Source organism: Leucoraja erinacea, chromosome 15, assembly GCF_028641065.1.
Source record: "Leucoraja erinacea ecotype New England chromosome 15, Leri_hhj_1, whole genome shotgun sequence".
Classification (NCBI taxonomy): domain Eukaryota; kingdom Metazoa; phylum Chordata; class Chondrichthyes; order Rajiformes; family Rajidae; genus Leucoraja; species Leucoraja erinaceus.
The window spans coordinates 35,876,596-35,900,747 of NC_073391.1; the positions used below are offsets into that span (position 1 = coordinate 35,876,596).

Here is a 24,152-nt window from a genome sequence, read left to right on the forward strand (position 1 = left end):
ACAGGTGAACTGGCATCTGTCGCTTAGCAGAACTTGAACTAGTAATACATACACGTAAATCTCGGATGTACTTGCAGGGAAGTGCCTAAAAACTTTGGAACTGCCAGTCACATTGGTCTATTGCCATATGCACCCAATACCAGGTCGTTAATATGTATCAAAAGTGTCAGCAGTTCTATTTCTGCTCTCCATGTGACACCATCACATATTTCTCTCCAGTTTGAAAAACATCCATTCAGCCATGTTCTCTGCTTTCTGCCCCTTGGCCAATTTTGTATCCACACAAGCATTCTCCTTTTAACTCCTGGTACTTTGTCAAATGTCTTGTGAAGATTAATTGACACATCACCTACACTGCTTTCATCAGACTTTTTCATTGCTTCATCAAAGAACTTTAGACCAAACAAAATCCACTTCCAACTTATTAGCCAGAATACATCACCAATGTAAACATCAGAACAAAAAACAGTAATCACTTTATAGGTTTGCCACACAGCTTGGAAATTAATTTTAAAATAATCCAGAAAATTTCGATTTGGTACATTGATTAGTTGCTGCTATAATAAATAGCACATACTTTTCTGCAGGATTCGGAAATCAGGAGAATCTTCAATTAACGTTTCCTCTCTGTACCATTCTATTTTCGGGAAAGGTACTCCTTTTATTCTGCATTCCAATACGACCAGTTGTCCCTCTATTGATGTCACATCTTGCAGTGGCTGCAAATCATGTAAATGTTAATTTATCAGTCTAAATATGTTCTTGGCGAGGTACCTAGATTCTTACTTTACCAAGAGTTCTAAATGTGTCCCAGATATCATACTTTATAAAACAGTTAACTGATTGCAATTGCAAGCAGCTGTTAGCATCACATGCATCAACATATTGCAACAACTTAAATGCAGATAAAGTGCATGCAGTTTCTGATAAGGACAAATATAGATTGATGAATGAAAGGGGATGAACCCAGTTGAAGGCAAGATGATAAGCAGTAGCAAGGTGAATAAATACAGTAAAATAAATAACAAAGTATAGAACTCGGGAGGTCATGTTACAGTTGGACATGATATTGGTGAGGCCACATTTGGAGTATGATCTTCAGCTGTGGTCACCCTGTTATAGGAAAGATGTTAAGCTGAAAGGGTGCAGATAAGACATGAGGATGTTGCTAGGACTCGAGTTATAGGATTTTATATATAAAAGCTAGGATTTTAATCCTTGGAGTGCAGGAGGAAGAGGGGTGATCTTATTGAGATATTCTAAAAGATAATGTGAGCAATAGATAGGGTAAATGCTGCCTTTTACCCCGAGTAGGGGAATCAAAAACAATAGGACACAGGTTTAAGGTGAGGTGGAGGAAGATTTAATAGGAACCTGAAGGGTAATGTTTTTTACACAAAGGATGGTGGGTATATGGGAAGAGCTGCCAGAGTTGGTATTTGAGGCAGGTACTATCACAATGTTTAAAATACATTTTGGCAGGTACATGGATAGGATAGGTTGAGAAGGATATGGGCATGTGGGACTCACATAGATGAGGTATGTTGGTTGGCGTGTGCAAGTTGAGCCGAGGGGCCTGTTTCCACACTGTATGACTCTAAATTATATATCTCTAGTTGGACAAATATGCAAATATACAATTATATTACACTGATTTTTTTCCAGCTTTTACCATTTTTAACAATTTTGCTATTTCTGCAATATTTACTTAACATTTCTACTGATCCTTTGATACATCACCTTAGATCTTGAATATCCATATGACAAATTATTTTGCTGCATCCAGTCCAAATGTTAAGATGTTAACCTATATAGGCTATACAGCAACATAGGACTCTCCACCATTCGATAAAATCAGTCATGTATTTATGTATTATTACATTTGCAAATCTGGGTGGGAATGTGGGCTGTGGCAAGAATGCAAAGAGCATAGATGGATATACTAATGGGTGAACACAGTACAAATGGAACGGATGAACATATGCAAGTACATCCGCATATTACAAAAGAATATTTAAAACCATGGAGAATTTTTAAAGAGAGATGGAAAGGAGATGGTGTTCCGATCAAATCAAGTGTTCTCTACTCGAATCTCAAAAAAATAACATGCAAATATAACTTGCAAATTAGAAACTCAGCAGTTAGTGCTGCTACTACACAGTTCCAGCAACTTTGGTTTCATCATGATATTTGATGCTCTGGTTGCTGCTCATATTCCAAAGAAATTCTCATAATTGAATGGGTTATGACAAATTGCCCTGGTTGATAAGCGCATCATATGAATTTGGTGGGTATGAGAGGGAGAACAGGTAAAATGTAAATAAGTGCAGAACTGGAACTGATGTTTATGCTTTGCAAGTTGGCAGTGACACAATAGATAATGGACTCCTACTATGTTATAAATAAATGAGAAATATGAGATGATATTGCAAAAGAATTTAAGTGCAAGAGTGCATGTTGTCCTAGTGAGATTGCATCTGAAATATCATGTAAAGGCCTCGTCTCCTTATGACTGGAGTGGTGTGATAGGAGGGGTATAATGAAGGTTCTTTGGATTGATTCCAGGTTTGAAGTGTTTGTTCTTTGAGAAGGGATTAAACACACTAGACCTGTTCTTCATTGAGTTTAGAAGAGTGAGAGATGATCCCACTGAAACACAAAATACTTAAGGGACTTAACAATGTACTGTAGATGTAGAGACGTTTTCCTTTGGAGAATGTGTTGAGGAACACGAGCCATAGCCTTAATTTGAGGAGTCAGCAATTTAGGACAAAGAGGAGTCATAATTTCTTCTCACAAGGCAGTGAATCTTTCAAACTCACTACCCAACAGGAAGACACAAGGCACTGCAAACGGCAAATTGGTGGAGGAACTCGAAGATAGACACAAAAAGTGGGAGTAACTCAGCGGGTCGGGCAGCATCTCTGGAGAGACGGAATATGTGAGGTTTCGGGTCGAGACCCTTCTGCAGACTGAGAGTCAGGGGAGAGGGAAACGAGATATAATGGTGAAATAGATAGATATAGAACAAATGAATGAAAGATATGCTAAATCAATGATGATCAAGGAAACGGTTCATCATCGGCTGTTGTCGAGGTGATAACAAGTTATGCAGACACTGAAACTCAACAGAATGACAGTGAAACTAGTACAACACCTAGGGCGGGGGAGGGACAGAGAGAGAGGAGATGCAAGGGTCACTTGTAATTAGATAAAACAATATCATACTACTGGATTGTAAGTTGACCAAGTGAAATGTGAGGTGCTGTTTCTCAAATTTGCATTTGGCCTCATTCTGACAATGGAGGAGGCCCAGGACAGAAAGGTCAGTATGGGAATGGGGAAGGGAGTTAAAGTGTTTGGCAACCGGGAGATCACGTAGGTCAAGGCGGATTGAGCGAAGATGTTCAGCGAAACACACCGAGTCCACACCTGGAACAACGGATTCAGTAGATGCGTTTGGACGAGGTGCAAGTGAACCTCTGCCTAACCTGAAAGGACTGTTGGGGTCCCTGGGCAGAGTAGAGGGAGGAGGTATAGTGACTGGTGTTGAAGCTCCCACATAAGGTCACAGACTCTTGCATTAACTGACTTAGAAAATCTTACTTTGCTTCCCAGAGAGTTGTAGAGGTTCCATCAATACCCTTGTGAATTGGGCCCCAGAGACATGAACAATTTTCCTATTTCTAAGAGGTACTCTTAGATCCCCTGCTTTGATCCTCTGTCCCCAAGCCACTGCAGCACACCTAATGGAACCAGCCACAGAGGTATCCCTGGCAAAGAGGTAATAATTGAAGGGCGCATGAGTGTTCATAGCTTTCTGACTGATTAATTAATTCCTAAAAGTTTCAATATATCACACTTCTGAAGGCAGTATAAACAGGAGAGAGTCCTATATCCAGAATGGATCGTGACGTGGTTCCCTGTTCAAGCCATGACATGTAGTATTATATCCAAGCCCTGAATCCAGTGCTTCAAGAAATTCAAAAAAGGGCATGAAAGGATTCAAGATCATTGTCTACAATCCACAAATACTACATTCTATCAACTACACCATTATTTTCAAACACTTTTGTAGATTAGTGGCTCATGTTAGGAGTCATGCATTTAAAGTTACGCCCTCTAGCTTGTTAGCGTCGCAATCTGCTGCATTCCGTTAGTATAAAGTGAACTCTTAAGAGAGAAGTTGTATTGCTTGTCATCAATAAAAAATTATATATCCTGACATGGTGTAAGGCCACTGTTATTATAAGGATTACGTTGATTTGTAATCCTTATAATAACAGTGGCTTTACACCATGTCAGGATATACAGTTTATTATTGGTGACAAGCAATACAACTTTCCTCTTAAGAGTTCACTTTAAACTAACGGAATGCAGCAGATCGCGATGCTAACAAGCTAGTGGGCGTAACTACAAATGCATGACTCATAACATGTCACTAATCTACATCCCCCCTCTTAAAGAATGAATAACAACATATACCCATAACTAAGCATCACATAACAAATATATATATTTAAGAGGGAGCTATATTTAAGAGGGAGTTAGATGTGGCCCTTGTGGCTAAAGGGGTCAGGGGGTATGGAGAGAAGGCAGGTACAGGATGCCGAGTTGGATGATCAGCCATGATCATATTGAATGGCGGTGCAGGCTTGAAGGGCCAAATGGCCTACTCCTGCAGCTATTTTCTATGTTTCTATGAATGCATCACATTCCCTCCCTGCATTTGCCAACAGTTTCTACAAATCAATCTTTGTCACAAACACTCAAAGTTTCACCTCATTTAGCACTGTTGTAAATCACATCTCCTAATCTGCAAAACTACTGTATTGAATACAAAAGGCAAATCATTAAATCATTCTGTGTGGCATAGAGTGACTAATTTCCTTTTTAATGTTGCACACAATTAAAGACAGCAGGAGCAGCTAAGTCAAGGATAGTTAACACCAGAATCTCTGAGCATTGTGGAGCAGACTATGTATTAGCTCATATTAGGAAACTTGTACTGACAATTTTGAAAATGACAGGATTCTTCCAACTACTTATCTTACATCACGATTTTCCCTCATCCCACATTCTTTTGGGTCATTAAAATGTCGATGCCAGGTGCATACACAACTTCCTCACCACAACTTTCCTCAGGTTCTTTTCCACTTTCAGATACCAGGCATCCCAGCCAGGCAATGGCAGAAAGCATTCATAATAAAGAGCCGTTATCACTTAAATTCACACATATACATACTCTTAAGGTCAATGAAACTTATTGCACAAATTTGCCTGTCCTGGTCATAGTTTCATAACCCTATAGGATGTAGGGCTGCATTATAAAGGTCGTAGTTATAATGAAGCTCTATTGACCAACAAAGCCTCCTGAAAAATTGACCTATTTTCCATTGCAAAATTTGCTGCAGAATTCTTCAGCCATATTGGTGCATTCTCACCAGCAAGTTTAACAATCAAATTACCCCAGAAAATTATCTGCACTATATGCCCAGCATTGAACATCACCAGCAATCTCTCTGACAGTGAAAACAGATATAATGGCATCAGTAAGTTTAAGGAGGAACTGCAGATGCTGGAAAAATCAAAGGTAGATAAAAATGCTGGAGAAACTCAGTGAGCTCCTCTTGTTATGCTATCGTTTCAGGAACAGCAGGCGTTATGGTTGAATTTCTTGACTCTGATGTCAGGAAGTAACCATTGTAGGGACTTACAAAGGACAAACTGAAGTTTAGTGGCAAGGATTAGTAAAGAACAAGTACACTCACATTCCAGAACAAGGGGTCACAGTTTAAGGATAAAGGGGAAATCTTTTAGGACCGAGATGAGGAAAACTTTTTTCACACAAGTGGTGAAGTTTCTGTGGCAAGGTAGTTGAGTACACTCACATTCTAGATTGGCCCTTGTGGGGGATCACGGGGTGGGGAGAGAAGGCAAGGATACTGTGATGATCAGCCAGCATATGAATGGCGGTGCAACACAGGCGATAGCTCCTGCACCTATTTTCTATGTTTTTCTATGTTTCTACATGGGGCAAGTGGGGGACAAGGCTTGTGAAGAGCAATGAACACAGGCGATAGCTTCCTTATGCAATGGACCGCATGGTAGACAACTGCTGGACAGATGACTATAAAGGCATGAATGTCCACCATGAACACTTGTATTGTTGAGAGCCTTCCATTGTGAATGACAAAGGAACTGCACGCTGATGTAATACTTTTTTTTACTTCTGCACTGCAGCAATAAACAGTAATCTGTGCTGTGCCTCAGGAGAAAACCTCTGAAGATGAGGGTGACTTTGACTTTGAGAACAATGCATGCACTGGTCTAAGTTTGTATCCAAGATTTTTAGTGGCTATGGATGTGAATGGGATTACGTTGTTGAAGGATATTGAATACACAGAAGGAAATCACAGATATTTCTACTGCAGAAAGTGGTCATAGCACATCGGACAGTTCTACGATCACCAGTTGAGAAACGAGTAGAAACAAAACTCCAACAAGTGTTGTTTTATTGAAGATTTTGTTCATTTCATCGCATTTACAGTAGGTCCACACGACAGTAATAAATGTACACCAACACAAATTCTTTACATGTAAGCCTAATGACCTATATAAAATTATGACGGGCATAAATAGGGTGGACAGTCAGAACCATTTTTGCAGGGTGGAACTGTCCAACAATAGAGGGCATAGCGAAAAGTTGAGAGGGGGAATGTTTAATGGGGATGTGTGGAGCAGGTTTTCTTACATGGAGAGTAGTGTGCCAGGGACTGTAGTGAGGATGGATACGATAGTGGCATTTAAGAGGCTTTGAGATAGTGCCATGGAAATGCAGGGAATAGTGGGATATGGATCACATTAGGCAAGTGAGATCAGTTTAACTTGGCGTCATGTTCAGCACAAATATTGGTGTGGACACTCTCAAAAACGTGCAGAAAATTAAGATTAAATTTAAAGCCATTTTAGCACATTTTTTCTCTGTGCCATGCTAGTTATTCTTGAACCCTACATATGAATTTCTAGGTAATCATCTGCAAACAATAAACTATTTCTATCAGCCTGCAATACCTTTATGAAAACTGGAGCGGCCATAAGGGGAAGCCCATCTAATCCTTGGAGGAATTTTGTCGGGCTTTGTATCTGTGAAATAGAATAATGGTTTTACTTAGTGTCAGGAAAAGAACAATCAGAGGTCAAAACAAAAAAAATAAAAGAATTCCCTCTGGATTTCCAAGACTATGTATCCAAGAACAGAATGGATAGTTTAAGACAATGAAGCCCAATTTTGTAAATACCTGTACTCAGCAGATCCGGAAACATTTATGGAATAAAACACAATGTTCTGGAGGAACTCGGCAGGTCAGGCAAGCATCTTTGGAGAGAATGGATAGGCGACCTTTTGGTTTGGGACCTTTCTTTAGATATGGAATGTCGTCTATCCATTCCTTCCATAGATGCTGCCTGACCAGCGGAATTATTCCAGCACTTTGTGCTTTATACAAGATTCTAGCATCTGCAGTATCACACATTTATGGAAACTGAAGAAAGGTTCATGATTAGGTTGATGACCTCCTATAAATGGTGGAAATAGTTAGAAAAAAAATACATTTTAATATGCAGAGAAGGAGGGTATTAGGGGCAGGGACAGGAGAAAGAGAGAATAAGACAGAATGTCTATAGTAGGGTAGAAGGAAAGAAAGAGCATCCAAGGTACCTCATGTGTGAGTATTTCCAACATTATTCTGTTCTTAATTAGCACTATTTTATTTTTGTGGACTTGTTAGCATTTCAGGGTCATTACAAGCACTTTCCCCTTTTTAACATGCTTCAGCATTCCATCCAATAGATTCGGAAAACTGTATTGATCCATGCTTCTACTGAATGGAGCCAGGCTCTAAGATGATTTTTCTTCCTGAGCTTATTTCAGGGATATTTCAAAATAACTAAATAAAAGACCTGCAGCAGCCCAATCTCGGATTCATTTTTCTGCTGCGTGCATATTCCTGAAGGCAATGGATGCATTGATTAACCCCATTGAATTCCAATAAAGGATAGACACTTTACTGTGTGCTGATGCCAACAGGCCAAACAACAATTATTTTAGTTGTGCTTTAATACCATGTTTTTTTTCATTTCATTATTGCCAATGGCAATTTTACACATACTGCCACAAATGTGCAACCCCAGTTAAAATGAATTCAGTAATAATAAAAATCCATTATGTCAATCATAAAACCGAGGAAGAATTGCCATCCCTCCATTTAGGAACATTTGGGAAATGGCTCTTCAGTGCCATTTGTGAGCAAATTAAATCAAAATTGAATGAGAGGTTTAAAAAATGTCAAAGATCGCAAAGTAGGTGTGATGGAAAAAAATCCAAGATGCATGCTGTGAACTAATTGACTCCAAGTAAATACCAAAAACAAGACAGATCTAATAATACCTGTTGTATTGGTTGTACTTCAGACAGGACACCTGGGCAACGTAACTGATGATGTTCTGAATTAGTATTTAGAGGATTGTGAGGAGGGGATGGATCTACAACTGCAATGGGAGTGTCATCCTGAACCCTAAAAATTAAAACATTGGTTAAATACAAGACAGACCGCCATTTTGATTTTCATATTTTTTTACTTATACAATATGTTGTCTTTCACGATTCAATTATTTAGATCTAGATTACTACCGTTCAATGGCACTTTTTATGTTACTGTGGTACAAGACGTCGGTGAGGCTACATCTGGATACAAGACATCGGTGAGGCCACATCTGGAGGCAAGACATCGGTGAGGCCACATCTGGAGCATTATGTTCAGTTTTGATCACCGTGCAACTGGATCCTCGACTTCCTCATCAACAGACCACAACTTGTAACAATTGGCAGCAACATTTCCCCCTCAATAATCATCAACATCGGAGCAGCCCAAGTCTATATGCTCAGTTCACTGTTCCACTCACTCTATACTAATGACTGTGTAGCTAGACACAGTTCCAACTTATTTTTCAAATTTGCCGATGACACCATCGTTGTTGGATGAATCACAGATGTCGATGAGTAAAAGTATAAGATCATGAGAAGAATAGATAGAGTAAATGCACAGAGCCTTTTACCCAAAGTAGGGGAAATACGAACTAGAGGACATAGTCAAGTTAAGAGTGTTTTTATTGTCATATGTCCCAGATAGAACAATGAAATTCTTACTTGCTACAGACACAAGTTTACAGTATGAATGGGGAAAGATTTAATAGGAATCTGAGAGGCAAGTTTTTTTTACACAAAGGGTGGTGGGTATATGAGACAAGCTGCAAGAAGAAGTAGTTGAGGCAAGTACTTTCACAATGTTTAAAAAACATTTTGGACAGGTACATGAATAGGATTGGTTTCGAAGGATATGGGTCAAACACAAGACTAGTGTCTTGAACCAAAGACTCACTTACCACTCAACGCAGCACTTCCCCTGAAAACAGCTTCTCTTCCAACATGGCCGTCTAACATTTCCTCAGTAATATTTCCTAAAAACATAGTGATCAGTTTCCTCTAAAATGCTGACAAAATCCAGATTAACTTCATTGTTTCTGAAGCATCGGATTGCTTGTTCAACATGTTAAGCAAAGATTGCTCCAATTCAATAGAGAATTGACTTCAAAACCACTGGCTTCAGCCCCTATCACAATCTCCTTCCATTGCCTATCTTCTGTCTGAGGCCAAATCAAACCTTTGGGCAATTTAGTGTCATATTGGTGTATATATGTCGGACCGCAATTTCATGCCAATATTCAAACCAACTATTTCAATATATCTATTATCATTCGACTCCACTCTAGCTTCACTCTTCGGTTGATAAAACCATGTCTTCACCACCTTTACCACCATTCCAATGCTAGCTTCGCTCTCCTACTTCCAAAATGAAGGTCAATCCCAGGGACACTTGAAGACACTAGCTGCTTATCACCTAACTTGCACCGAGTTCCATTCACCAGGCTTTTAGCCATCTACTATCCTAATATCTCCTTTATGTACCTCAATGTTACATTTTCTTTGAAGACATTCCTGTAATATACTTTGTATGATCCAGTGATGCATTGTTTCTAAAATATTTGAAGATCACCAAAATAAGTCAGAAACTGAAAATCGTCAATTGTGACTGTGTTCCTATTGTACTTACTCGCTTATTTCTTCCTTTGCAGAGTCATGTTCAGATTCAGATGAAGTGAGCCCTGTGCAATAGATAAAGAATTGGGTAAATATCTGTGTTGAATAAATATTTCCTAGCGCAGGACCATTCATTAATAAAAAACAGAATATTGCGCAATTAAATAAGAGAGTAGTTGATCAAGCTGCAACAAACTTCCAAAAGAACAAAGGAATAATGATTATTTCAGACCTCTGAGCACCGTGAAGTAGCACAGAGAGGAATTTCGATATGGATGATTAATAGTGATATTCAGGGCTGATTTTAGGGAGTCGATTGAAACGCCTGTCTCCACCACACATCTCCAAACAGCTTATTGGTAATGAGGGGTGATTGCCAGTCACTGTAGTGTTTTCAGTCACCTGCAGATAATTGCAGGGAATTAAAGCAAATACTATGTACTTGTAGTGCCACTCAGAAGAGCTGTGGAGTCCAAAGGAGGTCGAATGTCAGGGGAAGGTATAGAGTTACTGACAAGACCCTGATGTACAGAGGGATCATTGGGTCCAAGTCTATCGTTCCCTGACAGTAGTAACACCAGCAGATAGAGTGGTAAAGGAAGGTAAACACAAAATGCTGCAGTAACTAAGCGGGACAGGCAGCATCTCTGGAGAGAAGGAATGGGTGACGTTTCGGGTCCCTTCAGCAGTGATGGCATCGTCGGGAGCTCGCAGGCCACAGGTTGGTGACCTGTTTTTCTGGAGCTCCCGCAACAGCTTCGTCCGCTGGACTGGAGGGTGGCAGCTTCGGCAGCTTCGACCACCCCGGGCCGCGGAGTTTGAACCGGCCCGTTCACGGAGCACGGTTGAGCCGCGGCACTTACTTACCATCACCCGGTGGGGTCACAACATCGGAGGCCTGGATCGCCTCAGCGCAGCGGGAGAGCAAGGAGGGAAGAGACAAAGACTTTAAGACTTTTGCCTTCCATCACAGTGAGGAGGTGTCTGGTGAACACACTGTAGGGATGTTAAATTTGTGTTTATTGTGTGTTTTGTTATTTTATTATATGTATGACTGCAAGGCAACAACATTTTGTTCAGACCGAAAGGTCTGAATGACAATAAAGGATACTTTGACTTTGATTGAATATAAGCTCAGCTTTGTAGGATTTTGGTGAGGCAGCATTTGGAGTATTATGTACAGTTCTCGTCGCCCCGTTCCAGGATGAATGTGGAGGCTTTGGAGAAGGCACAGAAGAGGTTTACCAGAATGTTGCTTGGATTAGAGGGTATTAGCTGCAAGGGGAGGTTTGACAAAATTGGATTGTTTTCTCTGGAATTTCTGGGATGCGGTTAAGGTGGCAGTTTCAGCCATGATCATATTGAATGGCGGTGCAGGCTCGAAGGGCTGAATGGCCTACTCCTGCACCTATTTTCTATGTTTCTATGTTTCTATTAAGCAGACTATGCTGCAGAAGGTTTAAAACAATGAGAGGCGAGTACATTGAAACATACAAAGTTCTTACAGGGCTTGATAGGTTAGATACAGGAATGATGCTTCCCCAGTCTGGGAATCTTGAATCAGGAAATCTTAATAAGGGAGATAGACAATCAAAAATGAGAGAAGAGATTTCTTCACCCTAAAACTGTAGTCAATCTTTTAATTTCACTCCTCCATTGGACTGTGAAGTTTCATATGCAAGGTGTACTAAAGACAGGGAATGATTGATTGGTGAATAATAAGGAACTCAAGGAATATGTCGATAGTAAAAAGGCAGTGCTGAGATAAAAGATCAGTTATGGTGAAGCAGGCACCAGGAGATGTATATCCCATTATTGATCCTTATGCTCGTTTTCCATCTGCTACAGTGAAAAAAAATCTGAACATTTTCTTTGGTATGATCACATAATAACATAAAATCACGATAAAATGTTGCAATACACAGGTTCTGCGACACTGCATAAAGTTTTTAACCAACTATTTTTTTTACCTTTAATGTACATTGATGTTTTCAAAATGTAGTTATTTCTTTGCAATAAGGAAACTCTCATAAGGTTTGGATGCCATCAATATCTGTTTTCAGCAATGCACCTCAAAGACCATTGAAATAAAAACTGAAAATGTCCATAAAATTCTTCCCAATCCTCCTGTTAGATAGATAGATACTGTTCTAAGCTTCTATCACAGAGTACTACATTAATGAATACAACACCAATGTTGGTGTATCTGAGTCGGGTTACAAGTCAGATACCCATCCTCAGACGCTGTGTGGTTGAAGAATGGATAAGGAAGGAAAAGAGGTAAAAATTGAATCTTTAAAGTTGTGTTTCAGGATACTACAACCAGGTTATTATTATTTTTCTCTGCACTTTTTTTTCCTAAGGACCGTTATTAGAAATAAGAATATGGAAAAAGATTTTGGATTCCTATAACCAGAGAAACATACGTAGGTGTTCAAATGTTGTAATATTTGGACCATACTTTGTTTGCTAGAACTTAATTTTATCACCGTTTATCACCATGTTAATTGCCATTGAACGAATAGAGCAACATTACTGAAACCAGAAGCTACAGGATTCTTCCTACATCTCTTTACCTTCGATATAAAGTTCTGCAGATGTTGTGTCTGATCCATTTATATTTGAAGCCAAGCAAGTGTAACGTCCTGTATCTTCAACAAAGGCCTCAGAAATGATCAGTGAGCAATGATTACCATCATAGGCAATCTGAATGTCAGATGAGTTCTTGAGTTCCTTTCTTTCACAGTACCACCTGCAAGATAAAGTATTAAATAATAGTGTTGTAACAGCCACAAAATAAGATAATAGAAGAATTCAGATTGTTAGCTTTCAATGGTGCACCTTAGATGTGATAAACTTCACACTATCAAATTCCTCTTCTAATTTTGCTGAAATGGTATTGAATGCTTCCAAGTCAGATTTTAGTTGATCTGTTGTGGTTCAAATATTCTTAAACAGACAAATATATAAATAAAATCTGTAATCAAGCAGTAATCTTGATTTCGCCAGGCGGATATGGTAAGAACTCTATAAGTATGTAGATACAGACTATACAGAGCGCTGATCCCCACGCAAAGGGGCAGTGATTAAGTACATGTATTTATACTCCAATAATCAGTGATTCTGCAATACCTTATAGACAGAGCATAGTACAGCCTCTTGCTTCTTAAGATTGACAGCTTCTTCTGACAGAGGAAGGGTTAGCCATATATGGTTATATGAGAAGGGTATTTTTCTGCAGATCAAGCATCGTGTTTTTATTACTAATGATGCACATTATAATCTTATAGAGCAAGGGTGAAAGCCGAGAGTGTCTGAACAGCCGTTTAATGGTTTATTATAGAGGAGACAATCATGAAGTTGTGCTTGTTATCTCGCTTGTTATGGGAAAATGAACATAAACATCTTGTTAGTGTACTAACAGCAAGGGTTAGAGCTTCTGCTGGCTTTGCAATTTAATTAGGAGAGGGTGACAGCTTGTCTTAGTTGCAGCGTTCAGCTTCATGCAAAAGTGAACCACCCTAGTTCACTTTTGCATCTAGTCCTTACACACAATTAACCTACAAACCCACATGTATTTGGGATGTGGAAGAAACCCAGAGCACCTGGAAAAAACCCACGCAGTCACAGGGAGAATATTGCAAAGTCCACGCAGACTCATGGATAGTCTGGTGGTAGTGGGTTATCATTGATATTTTCTGACAAAGTCAGTGGTGGATGGAACAATGATGCAGTGGTACAGCTGCTGCCTTACAGCACCAGAGACCTGGGTACGATCCTGACTATAGGTGCTTTTTGTACGGAGTTTGTAAGTTCTCTCTGTGATCGCATGGGTTTTCTCTGGGTGCTCCAGTTTCCTCCACATTCCAAAGACGTGCAGGTTTGTGGGTTAATGAGCTTCTGTAAATTGTCCCGAGTGTAGGATAAAACTAGTGTATGGGTGATCGCTGGTTGGTGTGGACTCGGTGGGCCAAAGGTACCCGGGGAGGTGGGTCAAAGAAAGTACGTGGGAAGGGGGTGATTTGGGTGGGAAGGGCCGAGTTGACCAGGGAGTTGCGGAGGGAACAGTCTCTGCGGAAAGGGGTGGAGATGGGAAAATGTGGCTAGTGGCGGGATCCCGTTGGAGATGGCGAAAATGTCGGCGGATTATGTGCTGTATGGCGAAAATATTGGAGAACCCCCTCCCCAAGCACTTTCCCCTGCAACCGCAAGAGATGCAACATCGGTCCCTAAACTTCTCCCCCTCGACTCCATCCAAGGACCCCAAATGTCTTTTCAGGCAAGGCAGAGGTTAACTTGCACCTCCTCCAACCTCATCTATTGTATCCGCTGTTCCAGGTATGGATTCCTGTATATCGGCAAGACCAAGCGCAGGCTTCACTGAACACCTCCGCACAAGTCCGCCAAAGCCTACCTGATCTCCCGGTTGCAAAACACTCATATTCCCACACTGACCTTTCTGTCCTTGTCCTCCTCCGTTGCCAGAGTGAGGGCCAATGCAAATTGAAGGAACAGCAACTCCTATTTAGCTTAGGCAGCTTACACCGCAGCGGAATGAACATTGACATCTCCAACTTCAAGTAACCCTTGCTTTTCCTCTCTCTCTATCCCCTTCCCTTCCCAGTTCTCCAACCAGTCTTACTGTCTCCGACCCAGTTTTATCTCTGTTTGCTTTGTTGTTACCTTCTCCCAACTATTCTACACTTTCTTTGATCACAATACCCTTTGTCACGTTTTCACATCTTACATTTACTTACATACACACTTCCACACCTATGTACCTCCCACTCACGACCCGACACATCACCCATTTCCTTCTCTCCAGAGATGCTGCCTGTCCCGCTGAGTTACTCCAGCATTTTGTGTCTATCTTTGATTTAAACCAGCATCTGCAGTTCCTTCCTACACATCCTGTGCATTATTATCTTCTTTGTAACATCCTTACCCCAGGCCTCTTCCGGCAATTTACGTTTGAGGCCGTCAGTGTCCCATTATCTCCGTTTGTATTTCAATTTTTGGGCTGCAGTTGTAAAATAACATTTTTTTTTTGTCTGGCATTTCTTTAACTGTCCCTATTTCTGCCAGCAAGAATAGAATGTCCCTTCACACGACAGATTTCTGCTCTCGTAAGATTGTCTTTCCAACTTGTCTGAACACAGCAACACATTTATAGGAAAGTTACTTAATTAATTCAAATGTGTATCAGGTGATTATTTGCAATAGGAGTGTAAAGGAGAAAATTAAAGTCAGACTAAAATGGCAGATGGGTGTAATATCCAAGATAAATACAGTTAAAAATCAATCATTGCAGACCAATCTGAAATTTCTTTTTTTAAGAATGATGTGAGAATCTATTTAGGTGTTTAGTATCAATAGTTTGTTGAAATTAACAAAAATAGATGAGCCTATCATTGATTTAACTGTGAATCATATCTTAATGTACAATTCCCTCTGTGCATGCTTACTTAACAGGATTATTGCACCTCAAAAAACAAACAAACTAAGGGAACTACTACCAGACGATGTGGCACAACACAAATCAGACTGAGGAAGGGACCCAACCTAAAGGGCCTGTCCCACGGGCGATTTTTCAGCGGACTGCCGGCGACTGTCAAGTTTGCGGCGGCACTCGCTAAAAAACTGGGAACTGGAACGGCGAGTGTCAAGAGTGGAACACACACACACACACACTCACAAATCGCAAAGGCGGGGGCCAAAGAAAGCGGGGGAGCGCTGTCTCAAATTCACACGGTGCAAAGCCAAGGTGATACAGACACACACCATGATGAACAGGAAGGTTAAGACGGCACAGTGTACAGTAAGTCCTTTAAAAGAGGGGGGAGAGGGAGAGGGAGAAGGGGGAGGTGGCCGATTGGGAAAGGGGGAGATGCAGCGAGACCTGGGTGTCATGGTACACCAGTCATTGAAGGTAGGCATGCAGGTGCAGCAGGCAGTAAAGAAAGCGAATGGTATGTTAACTTTCATTGCAAAAGGATTTGAGTATAGGAGCAGGGAGGTTCTACTGCAGTTGTACAGGGTCTTGGTGAGACCACACCTGGAGTATTGCGTACAGTTTTGGTCTCCAAATCTGAGGAAGGACATTATTGCCATAGAGGGAGTGCAGAGCCAGTTCACTAGACTGATTCCTGGGATGTCAGGACTGTCTTATGAAGAAAGACTGGATAGACTTGGTTTATACTCTCTAGAATTTAGGAGATTGAGAGGGGATCTTATAGAAACTTACAAAATTCTTAAGGGGGTTGGACAGGCTAGATGCAGGAAGATTGTTCCCGATGTTGGGGAAGTCCAGGACAAGGGGTCACAGCTTAAGGATAAGGGGGAAATCCTTTAAAACTAGATGAGAAGAACTTTTTTCACACAGAGAGTGGTGAATCTCTGGAACTCTCTGCCACAGAGGGTAGTTGATGCCAGTTCATTGGCTATATTTAAGAGGGAGTTAGATGTGGCCCTTGTGGCTAAGGGGATCAGAGGGTATGGCGAGAAGGCAGGTACGGGATACTGAGTTGGATGCTCAGACATGATCATATTGAAACGTGGTGCAGGCTCAAAGGGCCGAATGGCCTACGCCTGCCACTCCACCTAATTTCTATGTTTCTAAGGGGGGGGCGGGGAGAAAAGGGGGGAGAAAAAGTAGGTAAGAAGGGGGGTGAGAAGAAGTGGAGACATTTTTAAGAAGCCAGACAACTTTTAATAAGCCAGAGATACCCAGCTGTGAAGTTTGGTGGGCATTTAACATTACCGGTCGGTTCTCCCTGGTTCTGAAAACTCGTTCTTATGTTTTTTCCCCCCAATGAGCCAATGAAAATGCCCAGTTAACAAAGGCGATTAACTAAAACTGTCTACGACGAGCTCGATTACCTACAACTACATGGCGACCACATTACAACTGCACCTACGACTACAAAAGCATTGATTTTCTCCATGGAGACCAATTTATGGTCACAGAAAATTTTTCAACATGTTGAACAATTTGTGGGGACCATACTGATGCCGTGACTAGTTCCCAGAATGCGGAACTCCACACGGACATGAAGGAGATTCACCAGAGACCACCAGCGAACATGTGGCGACCATGTGGCGATCATGTGGCGAGCGCAGAGTCTCCTGCACTCGCCTAAAAAGTTGCCTAAGTGGGACAGGCCCTGAAAGCATTGCCTACCCATGTTCTGCAGAGATGCTGCCTGACCTGTTGAGTTACTATAGCACTTTGTGTCTTTGTAGAAATATGTTGGCAGCTAGGGACCATATATATATATTTAGTACTTTATAGCCAAATCTGATACTTGACACTGGTCTTGCATTCAATCAGATCACAGCTTATCAGGCCAATAACTCATTATCTCTTTATACTTTAGTACATTTGGTTATTTTCACAGGATGATTCTAGTCAGCTGTTGATAACCTATTTTTTGTAAACCCCGTTCCGTGCCTTGCCACTCAGCCAATTTCTCGGTTAGATCATTGTCCCAGTTTGGGCAATGTTCTAGTTATTCCAATAATTAGATGTACTGGAGCCAATAGCAAGCACGTGGTAGAGCGAGGAGTCCTACACTTTAGTGGGTGGAGAAGAATGCAGTTGCAAATAAGCCATCAATGAAAGTGATCAGCAGGAGTTTTTGACACAAATGAATCTAGTTCAGGGTCTGCTGAGAACAAAGGGGGACCTGGTGTGGGGGGAGGGGGGTGGGGGGGGGGGAGCACTGAGAACAAAGGGGGCACAGGCTGAAGGGGGGGGGGAGTGGGCCAGCAGTGAGCAAAAACTGTTCGGTACTTTTGTAACTTTGTGGGCATCAAAATGTGGCAACACTTGTGTACTGCCTAGGTTGTATGCAAAACAGCGCTTTTCACGGGACATTGTTCCCCGAGGTATATGTGACCATAAAGTATCATTCATTCATTTGAATAATCGATCCAGATTCGGAAAGGAGTGTGCAGCTGTATACTCAGTTACAGCTTCTCCCTTCACACTGCCAACTCGAGTTTTATCCATCAGATCTTTCATCATTCCCATTTATCTTGCAGGCATATCCATATTTCTCTACAGGCCACCATTCTCACTCACCTATTCTGTGATTTAATGATTCACATTTTACAATCTTTAATAGGCATTTAAAATTATTATCATTTATAATAAATGAAATATCGAGAAACGGTTTCCAATTACAGAAGAGTGGCAAACAAGAGATTTGGAAATTAATGCCCAAAAAGACGGCGGAATCTGATTGAATGTACGTGGCAAATAATTTAACGAACACTAGAAGAGAAAAATGTTAGGCTATGGGAAGGATACAGGAGGTGGGGAAAAATGGGACAGCTGCCTGCAGAGAGAGCTAGCACAGACATCAGTGTTCTCCCTTTCAAAGCGTGTATAACTCACATTGAACTTATTCGGAATCGATGCCTCGCTGAGTTTTGTCTTATAAAAAATGATGGCATGCATTCCCTACCACAGTTGCTGAACATCAGTCTAATGCGCAATTTAAAACGGAAGTGTCTCTTGGCCTTTTTGATGGCCTTATCAAGTTTGTACTGGAGCCATCTGTATGAATCTGCATTGTCAGTCTTGAATGCCTGAGATCTGGTCCTCAAAAGATTGCCAACCTCCTGGTTCATCCAAGGCTTCTGGTTGGAGAACACTCAATTGGTTTTGGTATGAGCACACTCCTCCGCATATTTCTTTCTGAAGTCAGTAACAACCATGGCATATTCGTTCATGTCCATTACCAAGTGCTTGAACATCACCCAGTCGATTGACTCCAAGCAATCCCCGAGTCGTTCCTTTGCCAAGCCTGACCAGCTCTGTGTAGTCCTCACCGCTGGAACCGCACTCTTCAGTCGCAACCTATACAGAGGAGGTAGGTGCACAGCCACGTGGTCTGATTTCCCAATGTGAGGGTGAGGGATGGAGCAATAGGCATCTTTGATGGTGGGAATAACGGTGGTCGAGGGTGTTTGATGGGGTGCTGCAGGACATGTGCTGGTGGTAGTTTGGAAATGACTTCTTCAAACTGGTCTTGTTGAAATCCCCGACTATGATAGAAAACACGTTGGGGTGTGCCATCTGGTGTTTGTTGACCATGACGTGCAGCTCCTCCGGTATTAGACAAACATCTGCCTTGGGTTGGATGTAGACCATGGCCTTGACGATGGAGGGAATTTCCTTCGGGAGGTAGCAGGGATGGCAATTCACTGCCAGGTGATCTTGGTGTGGAGGGTGGAAGTTGTCCAGGACCGAGAAGCCTGAGCACCATGAAGAGTTCACCATGAGGCAGACGCCTCCACCTCTCCTTTTCCCCCAAATCTCCTTTCGGTCCATGCGATGAATGGAGAAGCTTTCAAACTGCTTGGTCAAGTCTGGAAGCTGGAGGCAAGCCATGTCTCTGTGAAACAGAGCATACAGCATTCCCTCATCTCCATTTGGTAAAGCAGTCTTGCCCTTAAATCTTCTACCTTAATCTCGAGAGACCATACATGGGATGGTAGGGAGGAGGGGTGGGGGTCATAGTCCCCTGTGGTTTAGACTTACTTTCGGGCAGCCCCGTTGACCATGTCTCATGGCAAAATGGAAGCCCACTCGGTGTTTCCATGCAACGTATTCCTGGTAAATGGCATTCTCTACAAGGTCAGGATTCCCTTACAGCCTGTAGCATCTTTGCTGTTGGTAGATCACAATAGCACTCGTCCATTGATATGGACTAGCAGTTTGTCAGTTACAGCACTGATTCATGCCGTTTCTTTTATCAATGATCTGTCGTGGACCAACCACATAAATGCGACAACCAAAAAAGCACCCCGACGCTTCTACTTCCTGAGCAGACTGAGGAAATTTGTCTTGTCAGCTACAGTGTCAGATGTGCCTTGTCAGCTACAGTGCACTCACATTGTACTGTAAATGTGTAACACAATGCAAACTTTTGTCAGATTCAGAATATCAATGTAAGTAACATCATTGCAGCTACCTGTATTAAAATTGTAATGAATCACTTGTTATTTTTGATCTTACGAGCTTTAAAACTAGATGTGCTATGAGTTTGGGAGATTCTACTGAGAGGGCCTTCAAGAGAATATCTATTTCTCATCATGAATAATGTTTTTTATATCAACTGTCTCCGAATGGCATATTTCACAAGTTACAACAGTAAGAGGTATGCTGCAATTGACTCATATAATCAAATGTTACCCAATGCTCAAGTGACGATTGACTGGTGTATTATGAATTAATTGATGACATCACATCGTATTGCCATATAGCAGCAAGGCCCTTATCACTTAGTTTCTGATGGCCAGAGACAACAAATCATCTCCAATCTTCAGCATCTCATCCTTTGCAGATATTAGCTGGGAAAACTGTGAAGTACTAACGGTGTTCCAGTCGGCCTAGCCTCCCAGTTCTATATTCATTGGCACTAAGCACTAGGCCCAGCTTCTTAAACATGGGTATATCACACATGAGCATTGTTAGCAATTTTAGTGGCAAGTATTCAGTCATATTTCCATTGGCTACTCATTCAATAGGTGACTAAGGTGGCTCTTGTGCAGGCACTGTACGAAGCTGGACTGGACCAGCATTCTCTGGAAGGAGGAGTCATTTTAATTTTTATTTAAAATCAGGCTTGCCCTCAACATCCACTGGAAATAGAAAGAATGACCAGAAAACAGCTTAGATAGTTCTTGCCCTGGCAACTATTTGCATGTTTTCATGTTGTTTAACTTTTACCCTTTTAACATCTGTTGAATTGTATCTGTATTCAGGTTTGGGTTACATATTGTGACCTGGATCTTACTGGCTTCCCCACATGGAACTACTAGCAACTCTCAGCATAAGTGCCTGCAAGTTTTAAAACTCCTGCCAAAACTACTGAAAAGTCCAGATAGAGTGGACATGGAAAGGATGTTTCCAGTAGTGGGAGGGTCTACAATCAGAGGGCACAGCTTCAGAATGAAAAGAAATACCTTTAGAATGGAGATGGAGGAATTTCATTAGCCAGAATCTATGGAATTTATCGCCACACACTAGCTGTAGAGTACATTGGGTATTTTTAAAGCAGAGATTGATAGGTTCTTGATTAGTAATGGCGTCAGAGGTTATGGGGAGAAGGCAGTGGAATGGGATTGAGAGGGCAAATAGATCACTTTGCGATTGAATGGCAAAGTAGACTCCATGGGACCCAATTCTAAAACCCATGTGAATTATATTAAATGCACCGTGCTGGTGCCCCACTTTATAGTACCATGCAGAATGCTCATTTGTTCCAATGCTCTTGATCCTTAAGTTTGAATACACACAGATAAGTTTCACTGTATTATAAAATACGACGTCCATTCAGGCTGTGCTGTTGCCATGGTGAGAACTTGGTGTAAACCCCTACACTCCACTAAAACAATCACAGCAAAGATGCACAGCTCACGGTAGCAAGAGATTGCCTGTTAGAAATAATGGACATGGATAAGAAAGATTTGGAGGGATATGGGCCAAAAGTGGGACTAACTTAGATCTTAGTTCAACATGGATGTTTGGGCTGAAGGGCCTGTTTCCATGCTGTGTGACTCTAAATATATTCTTCTAATGGCCTTGGACTATTTGGAGGTTTATAGTACACTCCCAACGATATTTCTAGCCTTACTTTTCCTGCTGCAGTTCAATCCAAAAGGCAGCATTTAATTACCCTTGTGACATTATCAAATGTTTTCTTCTTTAAACAATATTGCCATCCAATTTTTCTGTTACTCAATCTCATCAAAAAACCTATATCAATGAAAATTCTTCTCTTTAAATAATTTTTTAACAATGCACAATCTCAAACTTCCACATCAGCTTATGGCTTCAGCTCCTCTGCCTTATTGAAGAAGCTTCACTGGTTATCTTTTACTACAACATAAAATACATTTGATTTCTAATTATTCTTAGTTCTGAAAGATTCACCACATTTATCTATATCACCTGATGTGAAGATTTCCAACAATTTGTTTCAATTTCAGCATCCGGAGATATTTTTGGTGTTCCAGTCAGCCTAGCCTCCCAGTTCTATATTCATTGACATTAAGCACCAGGCCCTGCTTCTTAATGTCTTTCCCATCTCCTTAAAATCTTACAGTGCTCCACCTTTTTGCTAATTAAGCCATCAGTGCCGATACAGACCACGACTTCTGGCTATTCACTCAACCGCTGCAGAAGGTTTTGCAGCTGCTCAGTGACCTTGCCACCAGCAAAGCAACATACCAGCCTGAAATCACAGAAACTTGTTTTGCCTCCTAAACATAGAATAGCCATTGCTCTCTTGACCTTTCTCCTCAATGCCTACTATAATTGTCTTTGCTCTGTTTGCATTCCCCAATTATACCCTGCTCCCCACCAACATATAGAAGTTAGAATGTAATTTGTCGGAAGAAACTGCTTATGCTGGTTTAAACCAAAGATGGACTTAAAAAGCTGGAGTAACTCAACGGGTCAGTGGAATTGGTAAGCGCCAAAGACTCGGGTTTGATCCTGACTATGGGCGCTGTCTGTATGGAGTTTGTACGTTCTCCCAGTGACCGTGTTGGTTTTCTCTGGGTGCTCCGGTTGCTTCACACATTCCAAAGATGGGCTGGTTTGTAAGTTAATTGGCTTTTGTAAATTTTCCCCAGTGTATAGGATAGATCTAGTGTGCGGATGATCATTGGTTGGTGCAAACTCGGTGGACCGAAAGGCCTGTTTCCATGCTGTATTTCTAAACTAAACTAAATTACACAATACAAAGGAAGTGCTTAAGTTGTAGAATCATTCATTAGCTCCCATATAAAGAATTCTTCTTTTAGGTTTACTCTCTTATAAATATAGGAAAGGTGAAAAGCAGAAAATTAATGTTTCATTCAAATTACAGCTATGAAGAATCTGCCTAAATTTCTGTACTGCGTCTCCATAGAGGGGCTTGTGTGCACAAGGCTCCGATTCAAAAGCAATGCTCTACTAATTGAAGCTTGGCTATCATTATATATTAAACAAATAAACAATTTATCATGTATAAAGCTATAATATAGAATTTATTGCCTGGATGAAATCTGAAAAGAGAAATGAAAAATATTAAATCTTCCCCGAGTCAGTATGATTGGGAACCAAAAGAAGATAATAGTTTTATTTTATCCTTCCATCAAAGGCATTAATTCATGGAAGATTTAGTATTCGGCCAACTTTTATTAACATAACACAAAAGAGCCATACGGTATAGAAACAGACCCTTCGGTCCACTAAGCCCACAGCAACTATCATAAACAATCTTACTTGTCTACATTAATTCCACATCCCTTTATGCCCTTCTGAATGAAGTCTCTCTCGAGATGCCTCTTAAATGTTGTTACTGTTCCTACCTCCACCACCTTCTCCTGATTTTCTCCTGAAATCCGATTTTAAATCGCGTTTTAAAAATTACATTTAAACTTCTATAACATTTAGAAGTTACATTAGTACAGCCTTCTTGGTTGTCAAAACAATTAAGTATGTTTTAAATTAAGTAGAATAGCCTTCTTAGAAACATAGAAACGGAAAAATAGGTGCAGAAGTAGGCCATTCGGCCCTTCGAGCCAGCACCGCCATTAAATATGATCATGGCTAATCATCTAAAATCAGTTACCCCGTTTGTGCTTTTTCCCCATTTCCCTTGATTCCTTTAGCCCCAAGAGCTAAATCTCCCTCTGGAAAACATCCAGTAAATTGGCCCCCACTGCCTTATGCAGCCAAGAATTCCACAAATTCACAACACTCTGGGTGAAGAAGTTTTTCCTTATCTCAGTCCTAAATGGCATACCCTTTATTCTTAAACTGTGACCCCTGGCTCTGGACTGCACCAACATCGGGAACATTTTTCTTGCAACTAGCCTGTCCAATCATTTAAGAATTTTATATGTTTCGATAAGATCTCCTCTCATTCTTCTAAATTGCAGTGAATTCAAGCCCAGTCGACCCATTCTTTCATCATAGGTCAGTCCCGCCCTC

The 24,152-nt window shown here is 41.1% G+C and overlaps 1 protein-coding gene across 1 annotated transcript in view; it reads right to left on the minus strand.

Annotated features, from left to right (window-relative positions):
* The window catches only part of mypn (myopalladin), a 105,134-nt gene that overhangs the window by 50,170 nt on the left and 30,812 nt on the right, over positions 1 to 24,152 (minus strand). Inside the window, exons 3-7 of the mRNA XM_055647172.1 lie at positions 12,736 to 12,911; positions 10,173 to 10,224; positions 8,450 to 8,576; positions 7,075 to 7,146; positions 578 to 719 (exon numbers count right to left, since the gene is read on the minus strand). Of these exons, the coding sequence (XP_055503147.1) occupies positions 578 to 719; positions 7,075 to 7,146; positions 8,450 to 8,576; positions 10,173 to 10,224; positions 12,736 to 12,911 (569 nt within the window). The remainder of the gene's footprint in view (positions 1 to 577; positions 720 to 7,074; positions 7,147 to 8,449; positions 8,577 to 10,172; positions 10,225 to 12,735; positions 12,912 to 24,152) is intronic.